We start from the raw sequence: 24,495 nt of genomic DNA, 5'->3' as shown, positions 1-24,495 counted from the left end.
TCCGCTACCAAAGAGTCGTAAAGCAGTCTTTACTGGTTCTAACAGCAGACCTATAAACTTGCTGCCAGCTCTTAGTAAACTGTTCGAAAAAATTGTGTTTGACCAAATACAATGTTATTTGTATGTAAACAAATTAACAACAGACTTTCAGCATGCTTATAGAGAAAGGCATTCAACATGCACTGCACTGACACAAATGACTGATGATTGGTTTAAAGAAATTGATAAGAAGATTGTGGGATCTGTACTGTTAGATTTCAGTGCAGCCTTTGATATTATTGACCATAACCTGTTGTTGAGAAAACTTCTGTGTTATGGCTTTTCAACCTCTTCCATATCGTGGATTCAGAGCTATCTATCTAATACACCTCAAAGGGTTTTCTTTAATGGAAGCTTCTCTAATGTCAAACATGTAAAGTGTGGTGTACCGCAGGGCAGCTCTCTAGGCCCTCTACTCTTTTCTATTTTTACCAATGACCTGCCACTGGCATTAACCGAAGCGTGTGTCCATGTATGCTGATGATTCAACCATATACGCATCAGCAACCACAGCTAATGAAGTCACTGAAACCCTTAACAAAGAGTTGGCAGTCTGTTTTGGAATTGGTGGCCAGTTATAAACTGGTCCTGAACATCTCTAAAACTAAGAGCATTGTATTTGGTACAAATCATTCCCTAAGTTCTAGACCTCAGCTGAATCTGGTAATGAATGGTGTGGCTGTTGAACAAGTTGAGGAGACTAATTTACTTGGCGTTACCTTAGATTGTAAACTGTCATGGTCAAAACCTATAGATTTAATGGTTGTAAAGATGGGGAGAGGTATGTATGTAATAAAGAGATGCTCTGATTTTTTGACACCACACTCAAAAAAATGTATTTTTTTCTCCAAAAAGCAAGTCCTGCAGGCTCTAGTTTTATCTTATCTTGATTATTGTCCAGTCATACTGTCAAGTGCTGCAAGGAAATACCTAGTTAAGCTGCAGCTGGCCCAGAACAGAGCGGCACGTCTTGCTCTTCATTGTAATCAGAGGGCTGATATAAATACTATGCATGCCAGTCTCTCTTGGCTAAGAGTTGAGGAGAGACTGACTGCATTACTTAACATTAATGTGTTGAAAATCTCAAATTGTTTGCATAGTCAACTTACACACAGCTCTGACACACACACTTACCCCACAAGACATGCCACTAGGGGTCTTTTCACAGTCCCCAAATCCAGAACAAATTCAAGAAAACGTACAGTATTATATAGAGCCATTACGCACGGAACTCCGTTCCATCTCATATTGTTCAAATGAACAGCAAAGCTGGTTTAAAAAACAGCTAACACAACGCCTCTCCCCTATTTGACCTAGATAGTTTGTGTGTATGTATTGATATGTAGGTTACGTGTGCCTTTAAAAACAAAAGTATGTAGTTCTGTCCTTGAGCTGTTCTTGTCTATTAATGTTCTGTATTATGTCATGTTTCATGTTCTGTGTGGACCCCAGGAAGAGTAGCTGCTGCTTTCGCAACAGCTAATGGGGATCCTAATACAATACCAAAAAACGGTTGAATACTTATTGACTTAAGACATTTCAGCTTTTCATTTTTAATTAATTTGTAAAAATTTCAAAAAACATAATTCCACTTTGACATTGTGGTATTGTGTGTAGGCCAGTGACAAAAAAAATCTAAATTTAAATCAATTTAAAATTAAAGCTGCAGCACTACAAAATGTGGAAAAAGTCAAGGGGTGTGAATACTTCCTGAAGGCACTGGATATAGGGATCAACAAGTAGAGTGAAAATGACAACTTATCATGCATCGGTGCACCGCCAGAACAACAGAACTAGATATGCTAAAGAAAATCTAACACACACACACACACATGATAGACCCTTCATGCATCACATGATAATAACAATCAACAAATAATGAAGGGATATTTAATCATATCTACCCCCAACACATAGTGTACATGAGCACAATAACTTACAATAGCTACAATATTTAAGACCTGCAAAATGGTCAGTGGATATTGAGTGTGCTTTTCTCTGTGTGCCTGGGAAAAACAGGTGCAGCTCCCGCTCTTGACGTTTAAAATAATTTAATTAGAAGAATTTGACATCATTGATGTTTCAACCATCTTGGCCTGGTCTCTGCCTGGCCTGTCCTGTCCCATCTGTAGCCATGGTGATGGTTCCGCCAGGCCCTCTGTAGTACAGGTGCACACAGTCCCTTCTTCTTCTTCTTCTTAATTTCTTCTTCTTTGGTGAGAGCGTTGAGCCAGGAGAAAGAGAAGCTGAGACTAGTGGACTCCCTGGAGGAAGGAGGGGAGGGGGAGGAGGGGAAGGAGGGGCCACCTGCCTGTTGTGTGGGGTTGCCTGACCCAGGACCAATCTGGAGGGAGAATGGAGATGGACAGACGCCTTCAAATGCAAGGTGCTACAGATAAGGGATGCATCATGTACGTAGGCCAGTAAGCTACTGGAAAGGTCACATAGGCTATTCAAGAGAGCACACAGTTAGCCAAGAAGGCATTACATAGAGACACATAGAGATACTAACATGGAGACATTCATGTGTTTATAACAAACAAAGTAAATAATGATGTCATGCAACAAGGAGCGTCATGATTCAATGGACAAGCGTAAGTGAATGCAAATTTTTTTTTGTGAGAGCACAAAAACCTACTATTTAGACAGCTCCACAAGTCCTGACCACTTCTGACCACAAGCTTCCAGTTGGGCTGAGATAACAGAAGAGGGTTGGAACTTGGACCATAAGGGAACCATAGTTATGAGATAGCAGCAGCAACTCAACTGTGAAGACATACTAGACCAGAGTGCCCCATTATATATATGTTATTGTATTTTATTTTGTGTGATTGGGTTTGGGTGGGATGCTTCTCACAAAGCAACATTACACAAATAGGAGCCACTAGAGATCCTGGTTCGAATCCAGGCTCTGTCGTAGCCAGCCGCGACCGGGAGACCCATTGGGCAGCGCACAATTGGCCCAGCGTCGTCCAGGGTAGGGGAGGGAATGGCCGGCAGGGATGTAGCTCAGTTGGTAGAGCATGGCGTTTGCAACGCCAGGGTTGTGGGTTCGATTCCCACGGGGGGCCAGTATATTTTTTAAAAATATATATATAATGTATGCACTCACTAACTGTAAGTCGCTCTGGATAAGAGCGTCTGCTAAATGACTAAAATGTAAATGTAAAATGTTTTAGCCTTACATTTCTACCAGTGCCACCCACCTGACTGACTGCCTGTGATACCACTCTATGGCCACAAGGTGGCAGCAGTAGTACTGCTGTTGGGGCTAAAATGTGTGTCAATGCTCTGCTCAGTCCCTCCTCTCCCTCCCTGGGGGCCCACTGAAGGGGGACTTCTCTGCTTGTTCCCCCACTCAGATGGTAGCCAAGACTACAGAAAACAAACAACATGAGTGATGCTGCATCTTCAGACAACGTCATCAAATATGTCGGATCGACGTTGCAAGTCACAACCATACGACAAGCCTTGCTGCAGCAAAATGCTAATCATCTCAGAAAAACAAACCATACTTGCCATCTGCAGATAGAAAAATGTAGTTCAGATTACAAGTCAAACATCCACTAAAACACCAGTTTGCTGACCAGCCAGAAAACCGATGACTCCAAGCTGGTAATTAGAACGATTGCCTGTCAATTTTCCAGCAGTTCCATGCTAACCAGTCAATATTCACAGATAAAACTACTGGACAAATTGTATTTCTTTCTTTCCCGGAATAAATACCCATCGAAAACATCCCCAAACATCCCAGGGACATGATGTGATGGTAGTTATTCATAGTGTCCTAGAATAGGAGTGGTGGTCTAAGATCCCGTCCAGATAACCTTATTCATTATTATCCAAAATACCAAAAACTTGATCCTAGATAAGCACTCCTACTCCGAATCCCCTGCCCAGTCGACCCTCCGTGTTTCACCAGACCAGTACCTTAGTAGTGTGATCCTGCTGCTGTGCTCTGCTATATACAAACAAAGCTCTTGATGTGGGCCCACGCACTCTGGAACATGACCACCAGGGCCAGGACGAAGAAGAACAGCGTGACAGCCTAGGGAGAGAGAGATGGATGGAGAGATGGAATTGATGAAAGAAAAGGGTAGAAAATTGAGGAAAATACCTGATAATGACAGAAATGCATGGGGTTGGAAGGACCATTCACAACACAGGGCCATTCACAACATCGGGCCATTCACAACACCGGGCCATTCACAACACCGGGCCATTCACAACACCGGGCCATTCACAACACCGGGCCATTCACAACAGAGCAGAGGCATTGACAGTGACAGCCATGATGACTGGAGGAGTGACTGGATGAGGAAGACGAGGAGGAGGAAGAAGAGGAGGAGCAGTGGATGTGGAGCTGGTGGTTGGTGATTGGTTGGTTGGTTATCATGGTTGAGACGATCTGATTGGATCAAACTGACCTCTTGAGTTGGTGTGGAGGTGGAGGTGGGGGTCATACCCCTGAGGACCAGAGCAGACAGGTATTGGGAGGCTTCATGGAGGAGCTGCAACCAGGGACACAAACCCCTGGGCGTCCTCCTCCATGAAGCCTCCCAATACCTGTCTGCTCTGGTCCTCAGGGGGTTCTGGGGGCATGGGGACAGGGCTAGTATCCATCCACAGAGGTCTGGGTTGGGGCAGGATAGGGGGATACTGGGGTTGGGGCTGGGGTGGTCGAGCCTGGTGCTGGGGCTGAGGCCGGGTTGGGGCGGGCCTGGGGTGGTCGAGCCTGGTGCTGGGGCTGAGGCCGGGGTTGGGGCTGGGGTGGTCGAGCCTGGTGCTGGGGCTGAGGCCGGGGTTGGGGCTGGGGTGGTCGAGCCTGGTGCTGGGGCTGAGGCCGGGGTTGGGGCTGGGGTGGTCGAGCCTGGTGCTGGGGCTGAGGCCGGGGGTTGGGGCTGGGGTGGTCGAGCCTGGTGCTGGGGCTGAGGCCGGGGTTGGGGCTGGGGTGGTCGAGCCTGGTGCTGGGGCTGAGGCCGGGGTTGGGGCTGGGGTGGTCGAGCCTGGTGCTGGGGCTGAGGCCGGGGTTGGGGCTGGGGTGGTCGAGCCTGGTGCTGGGGCTGAGGCCGGGGTTGGGGCTGGGGTGGTCGAGCCTGGTGCTGGGGCTGAGGCCGGGGTTGGGGCTGGGGTGGTCGAGCCTGGTGCTGGGGCTGGAGCTGGGCCTGGAGCTCCCTGGCTAGCGTTAGATGCTCCTTCTCCCAGCTCCAGGTACCCCCAGTGCCTCTCAGGACCACCCCTTTGGGGCTAACCACTGCCCAGCCATGGTTGTACCAGCTGGGGTAGAGTCTAGTGTCTTCACTGGCCTCAGCCTGCAGGTCCTGGAGCTCCAAGTCACCTCCTGCATTATGCTCCTCCTACCACAGCTCTGGCTCTGAATCTGGCCCCGAGTGGTCCTTGTGTACAGTTTCCTATTCCCTATATTGTGCACTACAACTAAGAACCCGTCTCTGGCCAAAAGTAGTGCACTATTTAGGGAATAGGCCTGGGTGCCATTTGGGACACAGCTGGGACATTTAAAGCAAGACAGCGTGTTGTCTATCAGGACACTGTGACGCTTTACTCTGTTGTCTCTCTCAAAGAGAGACATTGTTAGGGCAACAATAAAATGAAATCCTTTGTTCTCAGTTTTTCTGTCAATTAAAAAAATCACTAAGTATTATTCATATTCTCATAACATGTCTGAAATGAATTAATGTTCGTAACATAACATGTAGCAATTACATACATTAGTCCAATAGGTGAGGAGATAAATGTAATGTATAGTGTACTATACCTGCTGTGTATTTAAGCCCTCTTGGTCACAGAACTCCTCTTTCTGCAGGTCTTCATCACACCCCTCTGCCTGACCCCTGAACTGCTCGGTCAGCTCTGCTGGGTCCTTCAGTCCCCAACTTTCCTCCCACTGTCTTCAGCTCCAACACAGGCTCTGCATCCAGGACCTGACTGGATGCTGACTCTGGTTCTAGAACTTCCACCGGCTCTAGAACTGCCACGTGTTCTGGAAATGCTACTGGTTCTAGAACTGCCACATGTCCTGGAAATGCTACTGGTTCTAGAACTGCCACATGTCCTGGAAATGCTACTGGTTCTAGAACTGCCACATGTTCTGGAACTAGCTGTCGCTTTTGCACTGGCACTGGCTCCGGTTCTGTCTGTAGGTCTTCCATCAGCACTGGCACCAGCACTGGCTGTGGCACTGATTCTGGCTCTAGTTCTTGCACCAGTACTGGCAGTGCCACTGGTTCTAGAACTGTTGCTTGTTCCAGAACGGGCTCCGGTTCTAGATCCAGAACTGGTTCACATTCTGTTTCTGGCTCTGGTTCTCCCTCCTCCTCCACTACAATGAACAGAGACAATAAAACAGGTTAGCTGTGTCTCTACTGCTGCCGTGGAACATTCACACAGGACATCAGTATAACACACTATCTGATGGCCAATGGTGCTCTGGCTAAAAATAGTGGTGCTCTATATAGGGAAAAGAATGCTACTTCAGACGAAGCCATGGTACCTTTGATGAAGTCCAGCTTGTACAGAGCCCTCTTCTCTGCGTTGAAGTTGACCCTGTAGTGGTCCATGTTCTCATAACCAGGCTCCAGGGTCTCCACGATGCAGGTACTGGATGCCTCATTCACCCTGGCAAGGAGAGGGGGATATAGATGAGGTAGCAGAGAGAAGGACAGACAGAATGTGGGACAGACAAGAGTTTGAATGAGACAGAAACAAAATAGAAAGTCTGTAAAGTATCAACCAGCAGAACGGCTTAAAACTTACCAAACTTCTAACAAATCTTACTTCTTATTAGTTCCTTCTTATTAGTTCCTTCTTATTAGTTCCTTCTTATTAGTTCCTTCTTATTAGTTCCTTCTTATTAGTTAGTTCCTTCTTATTAGTTAGTTCCTTCTTATTAGTTAGTTCCTTCTTATTAGTTCCTTATTATTAGTTCCTTATTATTAGTTCCAGATTAACAATAAGAGGGCACTCACTTTACAATCAGGTCTTTTGCAGTCTGACAAAAAGGGAAAAAGGTAATAAGATTAAAAGCAATTCACATAAAAGACATAACAACATATTCCAGTATGAACTCCCGAGTGGTCTAAGGCACTGCATCGCAGTGCTAGCTGTGCCACTAGAGATCCTGGTTCGAGTCCAGGCTCTGTCGCAGCCGGCCGCGACCGGGAGACCCATGGGCGGCGCACAATTGGTCCAGCGTCGTCCAAGGTAGGGGAGGGTTTGGCCGACAGGGATGTGGGTTCGTTTCCCACGGGGGGCCAGTATGAAAAAATAAAAAAAATAAAAAAATAAAAAAACATGTATGCACTCACTAACTGTAAGTCGCTCTGGATAAGAGCGTCTGCTAAATGACTAAAATGTAAAATGTTTTCCTATCAAAGTGTATCAATATTGTATTGTATTGTATTGCATCCATCAACATTGAGGAATATACATCGTTAGTCACAGGCTTCATTAGGAAATGTGTTGATGACGTTGTACCCACAATAACAAACCGGACATGCCCCAACCAAAAACCCTGGATGAACGGAGATATCCGTACCATGCTGAGAGCCCGTACTGCAGCATTCAATGTCAGCAGAACGAACCCCCGACGGCTCGGTGACGCACGGCGCATACAAGACAAGCAGGTACGAGGTCCGCAAATCAATTAGGAACTCAAAAAGACAATACAGACTCAAACTTGAATTGATGTTCAACAACTCAGACTCGCGACGGATGTGGCAAGGACTACAGACCATCACAGAATACAAAGGCAGATCCAGCGATGTGGTTCCCACTGAAGCCTCCCTCCCAGATGAGCAAAACACATTCTACGCTCGCTTCTATCGAGCCATCCAGGAAAACTTTTGCTGCTCCGGACGACCAGGTGCTTTCGCTCCCCGAGGCCGACATGAGGAAAACTCTCAAAAAGAGTGAAGACTCACAAAGCTGCCGGCACAGATGGCATCCCTGGCCGCGTCCTCAGGGTGTGTGCTGACCAACCTGTCCCTGTCCCAGGCTGTAGTCCCCACCCGCTTCAAGGAGACTACCATCGTCCCAGTGCCCAAGAAAAACAAGGTGACATGCCCAAATGACTATCGCCCCATCGCACTCACCCCGGTCATCATGAAGTGCTTCGAGAGGCTGGTCATGGCCCACATGCCAGGCACACTGGACCAACAACACCACCACTCTTGTCAAGAGGGCTCTACGTCCTATGGCAGTTGAAGAAATCCGGCATGCCACCCCACGTCCTCTCCAAATACTACCGCTGCACCATCGAGAGCATCCTGACCAGTTGCATGACGGCCTGGTACCAGTTGGCCCAGTACATCACTGGGACCGTGCTCCCACCCATCCAGGACATCTACTCGGAACGGTGCCTGAGGAAGGCCAGCAGCAGCATCATCAAGGACCCCTTACCGTCGGGCAGACGGTATCGGAGCATGAGGTCTGATACCAACAGGCTCAGAGACAGTTTCTATCTACAAGCAATCAGACTGCTGAACACTTGAACTGGACTGACCACCTGCTCTGATTCACAACACCTTAGCACACATGCATTCACGCACACACACGGACACACGAACACACACACGCACACACACGAACACACACGGACACACGAACACACACACACACACACACGAACACACACACACACGGACACACGAACACACACACACACACAGGACACACGAACACACACACACACACACACACACGGACACACAAACACACACACACACACACACACACGGACACACACACACACACACACACACACACACACACACACACACACACACACGGACACACGAACACACACACACAAATGCTACCCACACATCACAACTGCTGCTACCAGACTGTTATTTACTGTTGCTAATACTGCACAATTTAAACAGTTGCCCCCCAATCTCCCCCTTCCCCAAAACAGGTGTAAATATTGTACTATAAATGGTTCCTTCCTGTATTATTCTGATGCTAACATGTTTATTCTGTTCTACTGAGACATTCACTTTATGTTCCTATTCTTATCTTTCATTATTTCTTATTGTTGTTGAATTGTCCAGAAGGAACCTGCAAGGAAGCATTTGGTTGGACGGTGTATAGTATACCATGTGTATCTTGTACATACTACTAATAAAACTTGAAACTATCGTACTGTATTGTATTTTTCTGTGTCGTATCGTACTGTACTGTATTGTATTGTATTGTATGGTATGGTACCTTCACGAAGGCAGCCATCTCCGGATCCTGCATGGTGACCATAGCGGTCTCCACCAGTTTGGTGTTGGTCTCTACACTCTCTCCATAGGATCGCACCAGAGAATGGGCGTGACCTGTCCTCTCCTCCTGCTCGTCCGTGATTCGCTGGGTCATGATCCTCCGTCGCTCCTCCAGGATGGCGAGCATGCGGTCAAACCTCTCACACACTGTCTGCTTCTGGGTCTTACAGTTCTCCTGTAGAAAAGAACAGACATGCGGGTCAAACTTTTCAGACGTCCTGACGACTTTAGGGGACCATTTTAGGACGTTCCCGGAAGTCGTAAGGACAACTTTTGTTAGCGGAGTATTACTGATCAAAACGAAGCAGCACTGAACATTGTATGGTTGTGCATGACAACACACCAGACTAGAACACAAAAGGCACTAACATTCTCTATAACTGAACAACTGGAAAAGTATAACTCATAGATTGTATTATTTATTTATAGACTGAGTAGAAACAAAACTTCAGCTGTTGATTTGGATTCTTGATCTCATAACTGAACAACACAAAGCAGCGCTCAACACTTCATGGGTGTAAAAGTCGTCCCTGACAATACACCAGAATAGATGCAACACAAACAGCGCTAACCTCAACATTCTTGCAGGTCACCTCCAACTCATTGATGAAGGCTTGGACCTGGCCGTTCGACGCCACCAAGGAGCTAACCCCCTCAATCAGCTCAGCCTGTTGAGAGAAAGGAGAGGTTTTACAGAGGAATCACCTTAGCTACTGTAAACCACGTGTAACTGGTGAGTCGGAATAATTGTATTTTCTATTCTACATATCTCATGATATCATCATACATCTAAAGTGGAAAGGTTTCACAGAAGTAGAACATGTAACTAACTGCCTGTTGAGCCAGACTACTTTCTTTCCTAGTCTCATATGATCCAGGATGAGTCCCCAAATATGTTACAGCACAAGTTAACCAACGCTTCCAAAGGCCCATCTCTACACCCAGCTATCATCCCACAGAACTTGTCCAATAAGAAACACTTGGTTTCGTTTTTTCCGTTGTAAGACGTTTTGCTACGGTGTGCCCTAATGAATACTACCCAGGTGAAAGTTGCCGCCTGTGATGTCATCAACGTGCGACCCCCTGCCTGGCCTCACTCACTCACCTTCTGCTGCTGGTAGACCTGTGTTAGTGGTGCCACCTGGCAGGTGTTGTGGGCACCGAAAACCTTGCAGAGGGAACAGGTGGGCACCTGGCAGGTGACGCAGTAAATGTTGACCTTCTCACCGTCGTGCTCCTCACAGGTGGGCTGGCCCGCGGGCTTGGACGACGTGGATCTAGAACTAGGAGGATTGTGGGAAGGAGATGAGGAGGAATGTCAGTCAGGATTAGGAAGCTAAAGTAAAAACTAAAAACGCCCTCTAGATGTCATTTGTTGATCCTCCTTTCACATCCATATTTTGAAACCTCCAGGAGAGCTACCCTCATTCTACTCCCGCACCTGCTGGACTCATATTTGTAGACGTCACTAATATAGTCCACCAAGTGGAGGGTTGCCCTGGCCACTCGTCTAATCCCATCCCCTCCCTTACCAAAGCTCTATACATTGTAGACCTCTGACCTCACCTGGTGGACTCCTGTTTGTAGACGTCAATAATATTCTCCACCAGCAGGTTGCGCTGTAGCCCGTAGACACCGTGGCGGTCCAACACAACTTCCTGACTGCAGGACGGACAGCGGAACCTCCCTCCAGACCCCACCTGGAACAGAGAGGGCTACACACTTTACTCAGCATGCCGTCCATACACACACGTACACACACTCAGCGATGCACAAAGTAAACAGCTGTATCGGGGCCGACTTCATGCTGCTGCTCGGCAACGTCATATTGCTGAATCTCAGTTTAAATATAGAACATTATATATACACTGAATGTACAAAACATTAAGAACACCTTCCTAATACTGAGTTGCACCCCCCATCCCCTCCCCTCCCGTCAGAACTGCCTCAATTCGTCGGGGCAAGGACTCTACAAGGTGCCTAAAGCGTTCGTTGACATTTTAGTCATTTAGCAGACGCTCTTATCCAGAGCGACTCACAGGAGCAATTAGGGTTAAGTGCGTTGCTCAAGGGCACATTGGCAGATTTCACCTAGTCAGCTCGGGGATTCGAACCAGCAATCTTTCGGTTATTGGCCAAACCTCTTAACCGCTAGGCTACTACCCAGTGTTGCACAGGGAATGCTGGCCCATGTTGACTCCAATGCTTCCCACAGTTATGTCAAGTCGTCTGGATCTCCTTTGGGTGGTGGACCATTCTTGATACACACGGGAAACTGCTGAGCATGAAAAACCCAGCAGCGTTGCAGTTCTTGACACAAACCGGGGCGCCTGGCACCTACTACCATACCCTGTTCAAAGGCACTTAAAACGTTTGTCTTGCCAATTCACCCTCTGAATGGCACACATACACAATCCATGTTGTCAATTGTCTTAAAAATCCTTCTTTAACTTGTCTCCTCCCCTTCATCTACACTCATTGAAGTGCATTTAACCATTGACATCAATAAGGGATCATAGCTTTCACCTGGATTCACCTGGTAAGTCTGTGTCAGGGAAAGAGCAGGTGTTCTTAATGTTTTGTACACTCAGTGTGTGTGTGTGTATATATATATATATATATACCAGCTTCATGAGGTAGTCACCTGGAATGCATTTCAATTAACAGGTGTGCCTTCTTAAAAGTTAATTTGTGGAATTTCTTTCCTTCTTATATATATATATATATATATATATATATATAAGAAGGAAAGAAATTCCACAAATTAACTTTTAAGAAGGCACACCTGTTAATTGAAATGTATTCCAGGTGACTACCTCATGAAGCTGGTTGAGAGAATGCCAAGAATGTGCAAAGCTGTCATCAAGGCAAAGGGTGGCTATTTGAAGAATCTCAAATATAAAATACATTTTGATTTGTTTAACACTTCTTTGGTTACTACATGATTCCATATGCGTTACAGTGAGGGAAAAAAGTATTTGATCCCCTGCTGATTTTGTACGTTTGCCCACTGACAAAGACTTGATCAGTCTATAATTTTAATGGTAGGTTTATTTGAACAGTGAGAGACAGAAGAAAATCCAGAAAAACGCATGTCAAAAATAAGTATTTGACCCATCTGCAAAACATGACTTAGTACTTGGTGGCAAAACCCTGGTTGGCAATCACAGAGGTCAGACGTTTCTTGTAGTTGGCCACCAGGTTTGCACACATCTCAGGAGGGATTTTGTCCCACTCCTCTTTGCAGATCCTCTCCAAGTCATTAAGGTTTCGAGCCTGACATTTGGCAACTCAAACCTTCAGCTCCCTCCACAGATTTTCTATGGGATTAAGGTCTGGAGACTGGCTAGGCCACTCCAGGACCTTAATGTGCTTCTTCTTGAGCCACTCCTTTGTTGCCTTGGCCGTGTGTTTTGGGTCATTGTCATGCTGGAATACCCATCCACGACCCATTTTCAATGCTGGCCAAGGCTGAGGGAAGGAGGTTCTCACCCAAGATTTGACGGTACATGGCCCCGTCCATCGTCCCTTTGATGCGGTGAAGTTGTCCTGTCCCCTTAGCAGAAAAACACCCCCAAAGCATATTGTTTCCACCTCCATGTTTGACGGTGGGGATGGTGTTCTTGGGGTCATAGGCAGCATTCCTCCTCCTCCAAACACGGCGAGTTGAGTTGATGCCAAAGAGCTCGATTTTGGTCTCATCTGACCACAACACTTTCACCCAGTTCTCCTCTGAATCATTCAGATGTTCATTGGCAAACATCAGACGGGCCTGTATATGTGCTTTCTTGAGCAGGGGGACCTTGCGGGTGCTGCAGGATTTCAGTCCTTCATGGCGTAGTGTGTTACCAATTGTTTTCTTGGTGACTATTGCCCCTGCTGCCTTGAGATCATTGACAAGATCCTCCCGTGTAGTTCTGGGCTGATTCCTCACCGTTCTCATGATCATTGCAACTCCACGAGGTGAGATCTTGCATGGAGCCCCAGGCCGAGGGAGATTGACAGTTATTTTGTGTTTCTTCCATTTGCGAATAATCGCACCAACTGTTGTCACCTTCTCACCAAGCTGCTTGGCGATGGTCTTGTAGCCCATTCCAGCCTTGTGTAGGTCTACAATCTTGTCCCTGACATCCTTGGAGAGCTCTTTGGTCTTGGCCATGGTGGAGAGTTTGGAATCTGATTGATTGATTGCTTCTGTGGACAGGTGTCTTTTATACAGGTAAACTGAGATTAGGAGCACTCCCTTTAAGAGTGTGCTCCTAATCTCAGCTCGTTACCTGTATAAAAGACACCTGGGAGCCAGAAATTTTTCTGATTGAGAGGGGGTCAAATACTTATTTCCCTCATTAAAATAATTTTTTTTCTGGATTTATTTGTTGTTATTCTGTCTCTCACTGTTCAAATAAACCTACCATTAAAATTATAGACTGATAATTTCTTTGTCAGTGGGCAAACGTACAAAATCAGCAGGGGATCAAATATTTTTTCCCTCACTGTATGTCATAGTTTTGATTATTCTACAATGTAGAAAATAGTAAAAATAAAGAAATACCCTTGAATGAGTAGGTGTTCTAAAACTTTTGACCGGTAGTGTACATACATATATATATATATATATATATATACACACATACATACATATACACTCAGCATGACGTCCATGCCGTCGGATTGCTGCACATCTCAGAACATTGCTTTATCATAGTAATGTGGTTCCAGAGACTTCTCCAGGTGTTGTGAGAGCAGCGATTGCAGTAAGGACGACCTGGAACTTGCCCACTGTGCTAGACAACAATCAACTGATCTTCCCTCAGAGTAATTACTAAGCATTGAGGGAATAGTCTCTCCTCTCTGTAAACAACTCTCAGCTGTTCTGAAACAGCTGTTCTGAGCTCAGTTGGTATCAAACATTTGAAGCCACAGATCATCATCCAGAATAATCTAATAACCAACCCTGATCAACTGGGAGATATACTGATTTGGGGGCAGTTGCTGAGGGCAGACTCCTTCCTCTAATAGTTTAGTAGTTTACAGAAGGAGACAGACCCAGTGCTCCCTCTTTCCTTCTTATGAGAGAGATAGAGGAGAGGTTCTAGAATATTCCTCTAGACCTCAGCTGCTTCTGGGTCTAATGGAGGGTCACTCCTCTCAGTCCTCCTCTCTTTCATAACGGACCTTTTCCAGGGGCCCAGCTGGGTTTGAAGAGGAGCAGTAAATGCAGTACATTTATGTGGTGCCTGTAACCAGGGTCGGGGAGTAACTGTCTGGAACCAGGGTCGGGGAGTAACTGTCTGTACCCAGGGCTGGGGAGTAACTGTCTGGAACCAGGGTTGGGGAGTAACTGTCTGGAACCAGGGTTGGGGAGTAACTGTCTGGAACCAGGGTTGGGGAGTAACTGTCTGTAACCAGGGTTGGGGAGTAACTGTCTGGAACCAGGGCTGGGGAGTAACTGTCTGGAACCAGGGTTGGAGAGTAACTGTCTGGAACCAGGGTTGGGGAGTAACTGTCTGGAACCAGGGCTGGGGAGTAACTGTCTGTAACCAGGGTTGGGGAGTAACTGTCTGTAACCAGGGTTGGGGAGTAACTGTCTGTAACCAGGGTTGGGGAGTAACTGTCTTGAACCAGGGTTGGGGAGTAACTGTCTGGAACCAGGGTTGGGGAGTAACTGTCTGTAACCAGGGTTGGGGAGTAACTGTCTGTAACCAGGGTTGGGGAGTAACTGTCTGGAACCAGGGCTGGGGAGTAACTGTCTGGAACCAGGGCTGGGGAGTAACTGTCTGGAACCAGGGTTGGGGAGTAACTGTCTGGAACCAGGGCTGGGGAGTAACTGTCTGTACCCAGGGCTGGGGAGTAACTGTCTGTACCCAGGGCTGGGGAGTAACTGTCTGGAACCAGGGCTGGGGAGTAACTGTCTGTAACCAGGGTTGGGGAGTAACTGTCTGGAACCAGGGTTGGGGAGTAACTGTCTGGAACCAGGGCTGGGGAGTAACTGTCTGTACCCAGGGCTGGGGAGTAACTGTCTGGAACCAGGGCTGGGGAGTAACTGTCTGGAACCAGGGTTGGGGAGTAACTGTCTGGAACCAGGGTTGGGGAGTAACTGTCTGTAACCAGGGTTGGGGAGTAACTGTCTGTAACCAGGGTCGGGGAGTAACTGTCTGGAACCAGGGTTGGGGAGTAACTGTCTGTAACCAGGGTTAGGGAGTAACTGTCTGTAACCAGGGTTAGGGAGTAACTGTCTGTAACCAGGGTTGGGGAGTAACTGTCTGGAACCAGGGTTGGAGAGTAACTGTCTGTAACGGTGTCGTTTGTGTCAGATGTACTGTAGCTAGTGGGGCTTGGTTGAGTGGTTTTGGCAGTTTAAAGCTGTATGCCATTGGAGGGTTCGTCCTGCCAAATAAACTTCAAATAAAAGCACAACCATAGAGACGGTGACAGTCGCAGATGACGTTCCTGATCTGATAGAGGCTTCACCTTGAATAAGAATGGATTCCTCTTTCGTCGATCTCTATGGCCTGAGTCTGGGGCTAACATGGGCCTAACTAACTAATCAACAGCAGTAGAAGTAGGCCACGTCCTCCATTATGAACATAGTCTCAGATGTCTTCACCATGGCTCAAATTAGCAGTTCATAATCCATACACCTGTTACGGATCTGTACTGCAGCACAGTGTGTGAGTGTGTCTGTGTGTACTGAGGTTAAACATCCCTCTCTAACCCCTGTTTGGAAATCCCGATAGGCACACTTTGTGTATCTGTGTGGATTAGAGGGTTTGAGGTGGACTGAATGGACTGAATGGACTGAATGGACTGAGGTGGACTGAATGGACTGAGGTGGACTGAATGGACTGAGGTGGACTGAATGGACTGAGGTGGACTGAATGGACTGAGGTGGACTGAAGGGTCTGAGGTGGACTGAATGGACTGAGGTGGACTGAATGGACTGAGGTAGACTGAATGGACTGAGGTGGAGTGAATGGACTGAAGTGGACTGAATGGACTGAAGTGGACTGAATGGACTGAGGTGGACTGAATGGACTGAGGTGGACTGAATGGACTGAGGTGGACTGAATGGACTGAGGTGGACTGAATGGACTGAGGTGGACTGAATGGACTGAAGTGGACTGAATGGACTGAGGTGGACTGAAGGGTGCTATGGAGACTGAAGGGTGCTATGGAGACTGAAGGGTGCTATGGAGACTGAAGGGTGCTATGGAGACTGAAGGGTGCTATGGAGACTGAAGGGTGTTATGGAGACTGAAGGGTGTGATGGAGACTGAAGGGTGTGATGGAGACTGAAGGGTGTGATGGAGACTGAAGGGTGTGATGGAGACTGAAGGGTGCTATGGAGACTGAAGGGTGTGATGGAGACTGAAGGGTGTTATGGAGACTGAAGGGTGTGATGGAGACTGAAGGGTGTGATGGAGACTGAAGGGTGTGATGGAGACTGAAGGGTGTGATGGAGTCTGAAGGGTGCTATGGAGACTGAAGGGTGCTATGGAGACTGAAGGGTGCTATGGAGACTGAAGGGTGCTATGGAGACTGAAGGGTGTTATGGAGACTGAAGGGTGTGATGGAGACTGAAGGGTGTGATGGAGACTGAAGGGTGTGATGGAGACTGAAGGGTATGATGGAGACTGAAGGGTGTGATGGAGTCTGAAGGGTGCTATGGAGACTGAAGGGTGCTATGGAGACTGAAGGGTGCTATGGAGACTGAAGGGTGTTATGGAGACTGAAGGGTGTGATGGAGACTGAAGGGTGTGATGGAGACTGAAGAGTGTGAAGGAGACTGAAGGGTGTGATGGAGACTGAAGGGTGTGATGGAGACTGAAGGGTGTGATGGAGACTGAAGGGTGTGATGGAGACTGAAGGGTGTGATGGAGACTGAAGGGTGTGATGGAGTCTGAAGGGTGTGATGGAGACTGAAGGGTGTGATGGAGACTGAAGGGTGTGATGGAGACTGAAGGGTGTGATCAAATCAAATAAATACTTAAAAGCCCTTAACACTTATTTTTCTTAACTGCATTGTTGGTTAAGTAAAAAATAGATAAGTAAAGTAACAGTAAGGAGGCTATAAACAGGGGGTACCGGTACAGAGTCAATGTGTGGGGGCAACGGTTAGTCGAGGTAATTGAGGTAATATGTACATGTAGGTAGACTTAAAGTGATTATGCATAGATAATAAACAGAGTAGCAGCAGCGTAAAAGGGGGAGAAGGGTGTGATGCCGGTGTGCTAGAAACATAAAACGACTCTACATCCGAGTGTGATGAGGTGTGAATGAATGAGTCAGGCGCAGGAGGTAAAACACTGAAATCCAGAGTTTATTCAGTGTACATGAATAAAGCGCAGCAAGCGTCAAAACGAAACTAGCACAACGGACAAATCCACCTTGGCTACATACAAGGAAAGAGTAGCTCAACCGAGCTACTCACTCTCACAATGAACAATCACTCACAAAGGACAAGGGGGCAGAGGGAAAACTTATACACAGACTAATGAGGGAATGAGTACCAGGTGTGTGTGATTGACAAGACAAGACAAGACAAATGGAGTGATGATAAATGGAGCGGTAGTGGCTAGTAAGCCGGTGACGACGAACGCCGAAACCTGCCTGAGCAAGGAGGGGCAGCCTTGGCTGAATTCATGACAGTACCCCCCCTTGACACGCAGCTCCAGCAGCGCGCCGACACCGGCCTCGGGGACGGCCAGGAGGACGCGGAGCAGGGCGAGTCGGATGGCGACGATGGAAGTCCCTCAACAGAGAGGGATCGAGGATATCCCTCACCGGGACCCAGCACCGTTCCTCCGGACTGTACCCTTCCCACTCCACGAGGTACTGAAGGCCCCCCACCCAGCGCCTCGAATCCAGGATGGAACGGACAGAGTATGCCGGCGCCCCCTCGATGTCCAAAGGAGGTGGAGGGACCTCCCGCACCTCAGACTCCTGGAGCGGACCAGCCACCACCGGCCTGAGGAGAGACACATGAAACGAGGGGTTAATACGGTAATCAGGGGGAGTAATAACCTATATGTGACCTCGTTGATTCTCCTCAGGACTTTGAACGGCCCTACAAACCGCGGGCTCAGCTTCCGGCAGGGCAAGCGGAGGGGCAGATTCCGGGTCGAGAGCCAGACCCGATCCCCCGGTACAAAGACGGGGGCCTCACTGCGGTGACGGTCAGTGTTGGCCTTCTGACGACGCACGGCACGTTGGAGGTGAACATGGGCAGCGTTCCACGTCTCCTCCGCGCGCCGAAACCAGTCATCCACCGCAGGAGCTTCGGTCTGGCTCTGGTGCCATGGTGCCAGAACCGGTTGATAACCTAAAAAACACTTAAATGGCGTTAGGAGAGGCGGAGAGAGTTCTGGGCATATTCTGCCCATGGCAGGAACACTGACCACTCCCCCGGCCGGTCCTGGCAATAGGACCTCAGGAACCTACCCACATCCTGATTGACCCGTTCCACCTGCCCATTAGACTCGGGGTGGAACCCAGAGGTCAGGCTGACCGAGACCCCCAGACGTTCCATGAACGCCTTCCAGACCTTGGAGGTGAACTGGGGACCTCTGGTCAGACACTATATCCTCTGGTACCTGTAGTGCCGGAAGACGTGTGTAAACAGGGCCTCCGCAGTTTGCAGAGCCGTGGGGAGACCGGGCAGAGGAAGGAGGCGGCAGGCCTTCGAAAAGCGGTCCACAACGACCAGGATGGTGGTGTTCCCTTGAGAGAGAGGCAGATCAGTTTAAAAAATCAACACTCAAATGAGACCATGGTCGTTGTGGAACTGGTAAAGGTTGTAACTTACACGCTGGGAGGTGCCTAGGTGCCTTACTCTGGGCGCACACTGAGCAGGAGGAAACATACACCCTCACGTCCTTAGCCAAGGTAGGCCACCAGTACTTCTCGGTCAGGCAGCGCACTGTACGACCGATACCTGGGTGACCAGAGGAGGGTGACGTGTGTGCCCAGTAGAGCAGACGATCACGGACAAGCGCAGGCACGTACCGCAGCCCATCTGGACACTGAGGTGGAGATGGATCTGTGCGTAATGCCTGCTCTATATCCGCGTCCATCGCCCATACTACCGGCGCCACAATGCAGGAGTCTGGCAGTATGGGGGTGTTGTCTCTGGGCCTCTCCTCTGTGTCATACAGCCGAGACAGTGCGTCTGCCTTCACGTTCTTCATACCCGGATGTATGACAGTGTGAAATTAAACCGGGTGAAGAATAGGGACCACCTGGCCTGGCGAGGGTTCAGCCTCCTCGCTGCCCGGATGTACTCCAGGTTACGGTGGTTCGTCCAGACGAGGAATGGGTGTTTCGCCCCCTCGAGCCAATGTCTCCACACGGTCAGAACTCGGACAACAGCCAACAGCTCCCGATCACCAACGCCGTAGTTCTGTTCTGCCGGGCTGAGCTTCTTTGAGAAGAATGCACAGGGGCGGAGCTTGGGTGGCGTGCCCGAGCGTTGAGACAGGACTGCTCCCATCCCAACCTCGGACGCATCCACCTCCACTACGAACGGTAGTGATGGATCGGGGTGGGCCAGTACCGGGGCCGAGGTGAACAGTTCCCTCAGGTTACTGAAGGCCCTGTCAACCTCAGCAGACCAGCGGAGCCGGGACAGCCCACCCTTCAACAGAGATGTACTTGGGAGCTGCGACCTTGCCAAAGCCCCGGATAAACCTTCGATAGTAGTTGGCGAAGCCAAGGAAGTGCTGCACCTCCTTTACCGTGGTTGGAGTCGGCCAATTACGCACGGCTGAAATGCAGTCACCCTCCATCTCCACCCCTGTGGTAGAAATGCGGTATCCGAGGAAGGAGATGGACTGCTGGAAAAACATACACTTTTCTGCCATAGCATAAAGGTCATTTTCCAACAGTCGGGCCAGTACTTTGCGAACCAGGGACACATGCTCGGCGCGCGTAGCGGAATACACCAAGATGTCATCGATGTAGACCACTACACCGCGACCAAGCATGTCCCGAAACACCTCGTTCACAAAGGACTGGAAGACGGATGGAGCATTCATCAAACCATAGGGCATCACCAGGTATTCATAATGCCCCGTGGTTGTGCTGAATGCTGTCTTCCACTCATCTCCCTCTCGGATACGCACCAGGTTGTACGCACTCCTGAGATGTAATTTAGTGAAGAAGTGCGCTCCATGCAATGACTCAACCACTGACGTAATGAGGGGGAGAGGATAACTAAATCTAATCGTCTCCTTGTTCAGTGGTCGATTGTCAATGCACGGGCGCCGACCGCCGTCTTTCTTCTTCACAAAAAAGAAACTTGAGGAGGCGGGTGAAGTGGAGGGACGTATGTACCCCTGGCGCAGGGACTCGGTGACGTATGTCTCCATAGCCTCCGTCTCCGCCTGCGACAGGGGATACACATGACTCCTGGGAGGTACAGCGTCTACCCGAAGGTTTATAGCGCAATCCCCCGCCCGATGAGGTGGCAATGAGAAAGTGGGGTTGTGGAGTTCTAGCCACGGAATACCTAACACCACAGGGAAAGCAGGATACTCAATTATGGAAAAAGTGACCTGCTCACAATGCGTCTCCTGTGTGATCATGGTGACTGGTACCGTGACTTCCTTTATCAACCCGGACCCTAATGGTCGACTCTAAAGTGCTCTGATGGGGCGTGGAATGGATAGGGGAACTAATGAAATGCCCTGGCGGCGTGCGAAAGTTTTATCCATAAAGTTCCCAGCTGCGCCTGAATCTACTAGCGCCTTACACTTGGGAACTCTCATGTAATCAGGGAAGTATATGGGAACGGGCAGACCTCCTCCAGGACGTCCTCTGGTTGCCAGCAGGTTATCCAGACGAATGGCCATGTCCACCAGGTCGGTAAAAGACAAACTGGTGTCACGGCAGGCTAGCTCCCGTCGGACGTCCTCCCGTAGATGGCACCGTTACTGGTTGATCAGGGCCCGCTCGTTCCACCCGGATCCTGCTGCCAGAATCCGGAACTCCAGCGCGAACTCCTGTACTGTCCTCGTCCCCTGCCTCAAGTGGACCAGCTGCTCACCCGCCTGAAATAGGCGGGCGAACTCCCTGTAGTCCTCCAACGCGGCTCCTCCTTCTCTCCAAACCCCGTTGGCCCACTCCAGGGCTTTCCCCGAGAGGCAGGAAATGAGGACGGACACCTGCTCTCGATCTGATGTCGCCGGCCTGACACTGGAGCAGTACAGCTCCAGTTGGAGAAGGAATCCCTGACATAGAGCCGGCGTCCCATCGAACGCCCGTGGTCGAGATATCTGGATCCCTCCGGGTGCTGGGGTGTAGGTGGCTGGATCCGGTTGGCCAGCTGGTCTCGACGGATCGGTTCCTCTTCTCTCCAGGCGTTGGACGACCTGAAGAACCCGATCCATCGCTTCCCCCAAGCTGGCCAGCATAGTGGAATGTTCCTGGACCCTTGCCACTATTCTAGGCATGCGCTCCTCTCCTGCTGACTCCATAGAGGGTGAGTGATTCTGTGATGAGGTGTGAATGACGGAGTCAGGCGCAGGAGGTAAAACACTGAAATCCAGAGTTTATTCAGTGTACATGAATAAAGCGCAGCAAGCGTCAAAACGAAACTAGCACAACGGAAAAATCCACCTTGGCTACTCAACCGAGCTACTCACTCTCACAATGAACAATCACTCACAAAGGACAAGGCGGCAGAGGGAACACTTATACACAGACTAATGAGGGAATGAGTACCAGGTGTGTGTGATTGACAAGACAAGACAAGACAAATGGAGTGATGATAAATGGAGTGGTAGTGGCTAGTAAGCCGGTGACGACGAACGCCGAAACCTGCCCGAGCAAGGAGGGGCAGCCTCGGCTGAATTCGTGACACCGAGTGAGTATACAATTGCCCAAGGTATCAAGCAATAAGTATATTGCTACAGTCAACAATGAATACTATTGCCCAAGGTACACTGGCCAGGTCGCAGTTGTAAATGAGAACCTGTTCTCAACTGGCTTACCTGGTTAAATAAAGGTGAAATAAAAAATAAAATAAAAAAAAAAAAGGTATCAAGCAATAAGTATATTGTTAACGTCAACAATGCAGAGTTTGCCAATCCAACCAGATGTTATTTTATGAATTGAAGCTTGAGTTGAGTATGCTTGCTGAGTATCTCATCCAATCTCCTTGATTACCTCTCTCACCAGCGCTCAGAGATATGAGGATGTCAACTACAGTAATCATGTTAACACACTTATACAGAGACGGACTCTTCTCTCCATTACATAGCTACAGGATCTATTTTCACTGCTTTCAGATCCTCTGAGCTCACAGTGAAAGAGTACCGTTTCAGACACACTGAGACTTGAACACAGCCCCCCCAAAACAACACAGAAATCCAGGGTTGTACTCATTAGAAACCAAACAGAAGAAAACTTGTTGGGAGAGACTACCTGAACTTGTCTAAAAACACATGCTTATTTTCCTTTCCTGTTGCAAAATGTTTTGCTACGGTGTGCCCTAATGAATATGACCGACTCGGGCGTTAGCTCCTACCTGGTAGAGGTCGTTGGCACACTTCCTGCAGAGGTTGTGTTGGCATGGCAGGATAACCACTGGCTTGGTGAATACTTCCAGACAGATAGGGCAGATGAGCTGTCTCTGTAGGGTCCCCAGGCCTGCCTGCTCCCTGTCCCGGGGGTAGGAGCCCTGCTCCGCGGGGACAGACATGGTGGACGGCCTGTCCGACTGAGAACCAAAACACAAGACGACAAATATCGGACTTACTGACTGACTCACTGACTCACTGAATGACTGGACTAACTAACTCACTGACTGACTAACCGACTGACTGACTAACTCACGAACTTCCAACACTCACTGGAGAGGAGCTACAGTATCAGATAGCTCAGGCCAGGCAGTCAGGTCTCTGTCCAGTCCCCCTCTCTCTTCTTCCAGAAAGCAGATAGCTCAGGCCAGGCAGTCAGGTCTCTGTCCAGTCCCCCTCTCTCTTCTTCCAGAAAGCAGATAGCTCAGGACAGGCAGTCAGGTCTCTGTCCAGTCCCCCTCTCTCTTCTTCCAGAAAGCAGATAGCTCAGGCCAGGCAGTCAGGTCTCTGTCCAGTCCCCCTCTCTCTTCTTCCAGAAAGCAGATAGCTCAGGACAGGCAGTCAGGTCTCTGTCCAGTCCCCCTCTCTCTTCTTCCTATAGCAGGGATCCCGCCGCCAACACACCGACTGTGGAGTATGTCGAGTTGGGATTCTTCGACAGCACCTCTTGAAAAACTCTGTCCAGAACGTCTCACTCTTCCTCTTCTTCCACCATCCCTGCTTTCTCAGTCACAACACTCCACCCTCCTTCATGCCTCTTTCTAGATACACGGTAGTTGGGTCTGCCAACCGTCCAGGGCGAGGACAGCGTGTGTATTCCTGAACCGTCCACTCCACTGGGATAGATAGACCTCGAGAGGGCTGTAGCGATGGAAAGGTGAATGTGTGTTTGTCAGAGGGGGTTGGGAGTGTCGTGTTACTAGCCAGAACCCCAAGTGGGCAGCCCCCTAACGTACTCAGGCCATATCGGTCTGTGTGTGTGTGTGTGTGTGTGTGTGTCTGTCTGTGTGTGTGTGTGTCTGTGTGTGTGTGTGTCTAATCTCAGGCCATATCAGGCTCTGGGTGGTATGCAGGCTGAGGCACGTCAGTGATCTTTCTACAGTTACCTCCCCTGCCTTGGTATCAGTCATGTCTTCAGAGACCCAGCTGCAGGGTATTATGAGCCAGTAGTCAGGTACTGTAGGTCCTTCGCAATCAGAGTCTGGAAGCTTTTCATTATTTTTTTTATTTTTTATTGCTATATGATATTGGTGTGTTTTGTGAGGCAATTCACACTTTTCCAGGCGTCCAAATTATCCATGAGATTGGATATTCTGTGCAGGACAACCAAAATAACAACGGCCTGGACTGCAATCCTTGTGTTCTGTGGGTGTGGACTTCATCAAGTTTGGTTATGGAAATACAGACAATGCATAGACATCTCATTATTTTCTAAAAAGGAGTCACAAACGAGACATGTCTAAGCATCAGAAACATTTATTTTACAACAGCACATCAGATAAATGACCGTTGTCCGTTATCTCTTTCAGACACGGTAGATGACCATGCTAAAACATAAATCCTAACTTCTACGCACTTCCACTAAATGTACT

At 48.7% G+C, this 24,495-nt stretch overlaps 1 protein-coding gene across 6 annotated transcripts; it reads right to left on the bottom strand.

The window, feature by feature from the left end:
• Positions 1–1,631: 1,631 nt before the first annotated feature.
• Positions 1,632–23,787, bottom strand: LOC121537752 (tripartite motif-containing protein 54). 6 transcript variants are annotated; one of them, XM_045207255.1, is made up of 13 exons: positions 23,177–23,787; positions 22,852–23,043; positions 10,893–11,041; positions 10,432–10,609; positions 9,899–9,994; positions 9,268–9,501; positions 7,026–7,048; positions 6,551–6,675; positions 5,816–6,379; positions 3,970–4,087; positions 3,246–3,561; positions 2,678–2,732; positions 1,632–2,383 (listed from the first exon to the last, which is right to left on the bottom strand). In XM_045207255.1, exons 2-9 carry the CDS (start codon positions 23,023–23,025, stop codon positions 5,871–5,873), a joined length of 1,488 nt encoding a protein of 495 aa, XP_045063190.1. In that variant the 5' UTR covers positions 23,026–23,043; positions 23,177–23,787; the 3' UTR covers positions 1,632–2,383; positions 2,678–2,732; positions 3,246–3,561; positions 3,970–4,087; positions 5,816–5,870. The 6 variants fall into 6 exon arrangements, with proteins under 6 accessions (XP_045063190.1, XP_045063192.1, XP_041701311.2 ...); XM_045207257.1 differs by having other exon boundaries at positions 1,632–2,732; positions 5,816–6,109; positions 6,146–6,379; XM_041845377.2 differs by having other exon boundaries at positions 1,632–2,732.
• Between the last annotated feature and the right edge of the window lie 708 nt (positions 23,788–24,495).

Source organism: Coregonus clupeaformis, chromosome 24 (assembly GCF_020615455.1).
Source record: "Coregonus clupeaformis isolate EN_2021a chromosome 24, ASM2061545v1, whole genome shotgun sequence".
Taxonomy (NCBI): domain Eukaryota; kingdom Metazoa; phylum Chordata; class Actinopteri; order Salmoniformes; family Salmonidae; genus Coregonus; species Coregonus clupeaformis.
The sequence above is the reverse complement of the archived record's forward strand: the minus strand, read 5'-3'. Positions and strand labels throughout refer to the sequence as shown.

What these genes read in the sequence shown, in the direction of transcription:
- LOC121537752 (XM_041845377.2), bottom strand. Translation starts at nt 23,025, where the DNA reads ATGTCTGTCCCCGCGGAGCAGGGCTCCTACCCCCGGGACAGGGAGCAG. An exon ending in AGGTCTACCAGCAGCAGAAG is followed by an intron (nt 9,995 to 10,431) that starts GTGAGTGAGTGA and finishes TTCTCTCAACAG; the next exon opens with GCTGAGCTGATTGAGGGGGT. An exon ending in GCAAAAGACCTGATTGTAAA is followed by an intron (nt 6,676 to 7,025) that starts GTGAGTGCCCTC and finishes TCTCCTTGCCAG; the next exon opens with GGTGAATGAGGCATCCAGTA.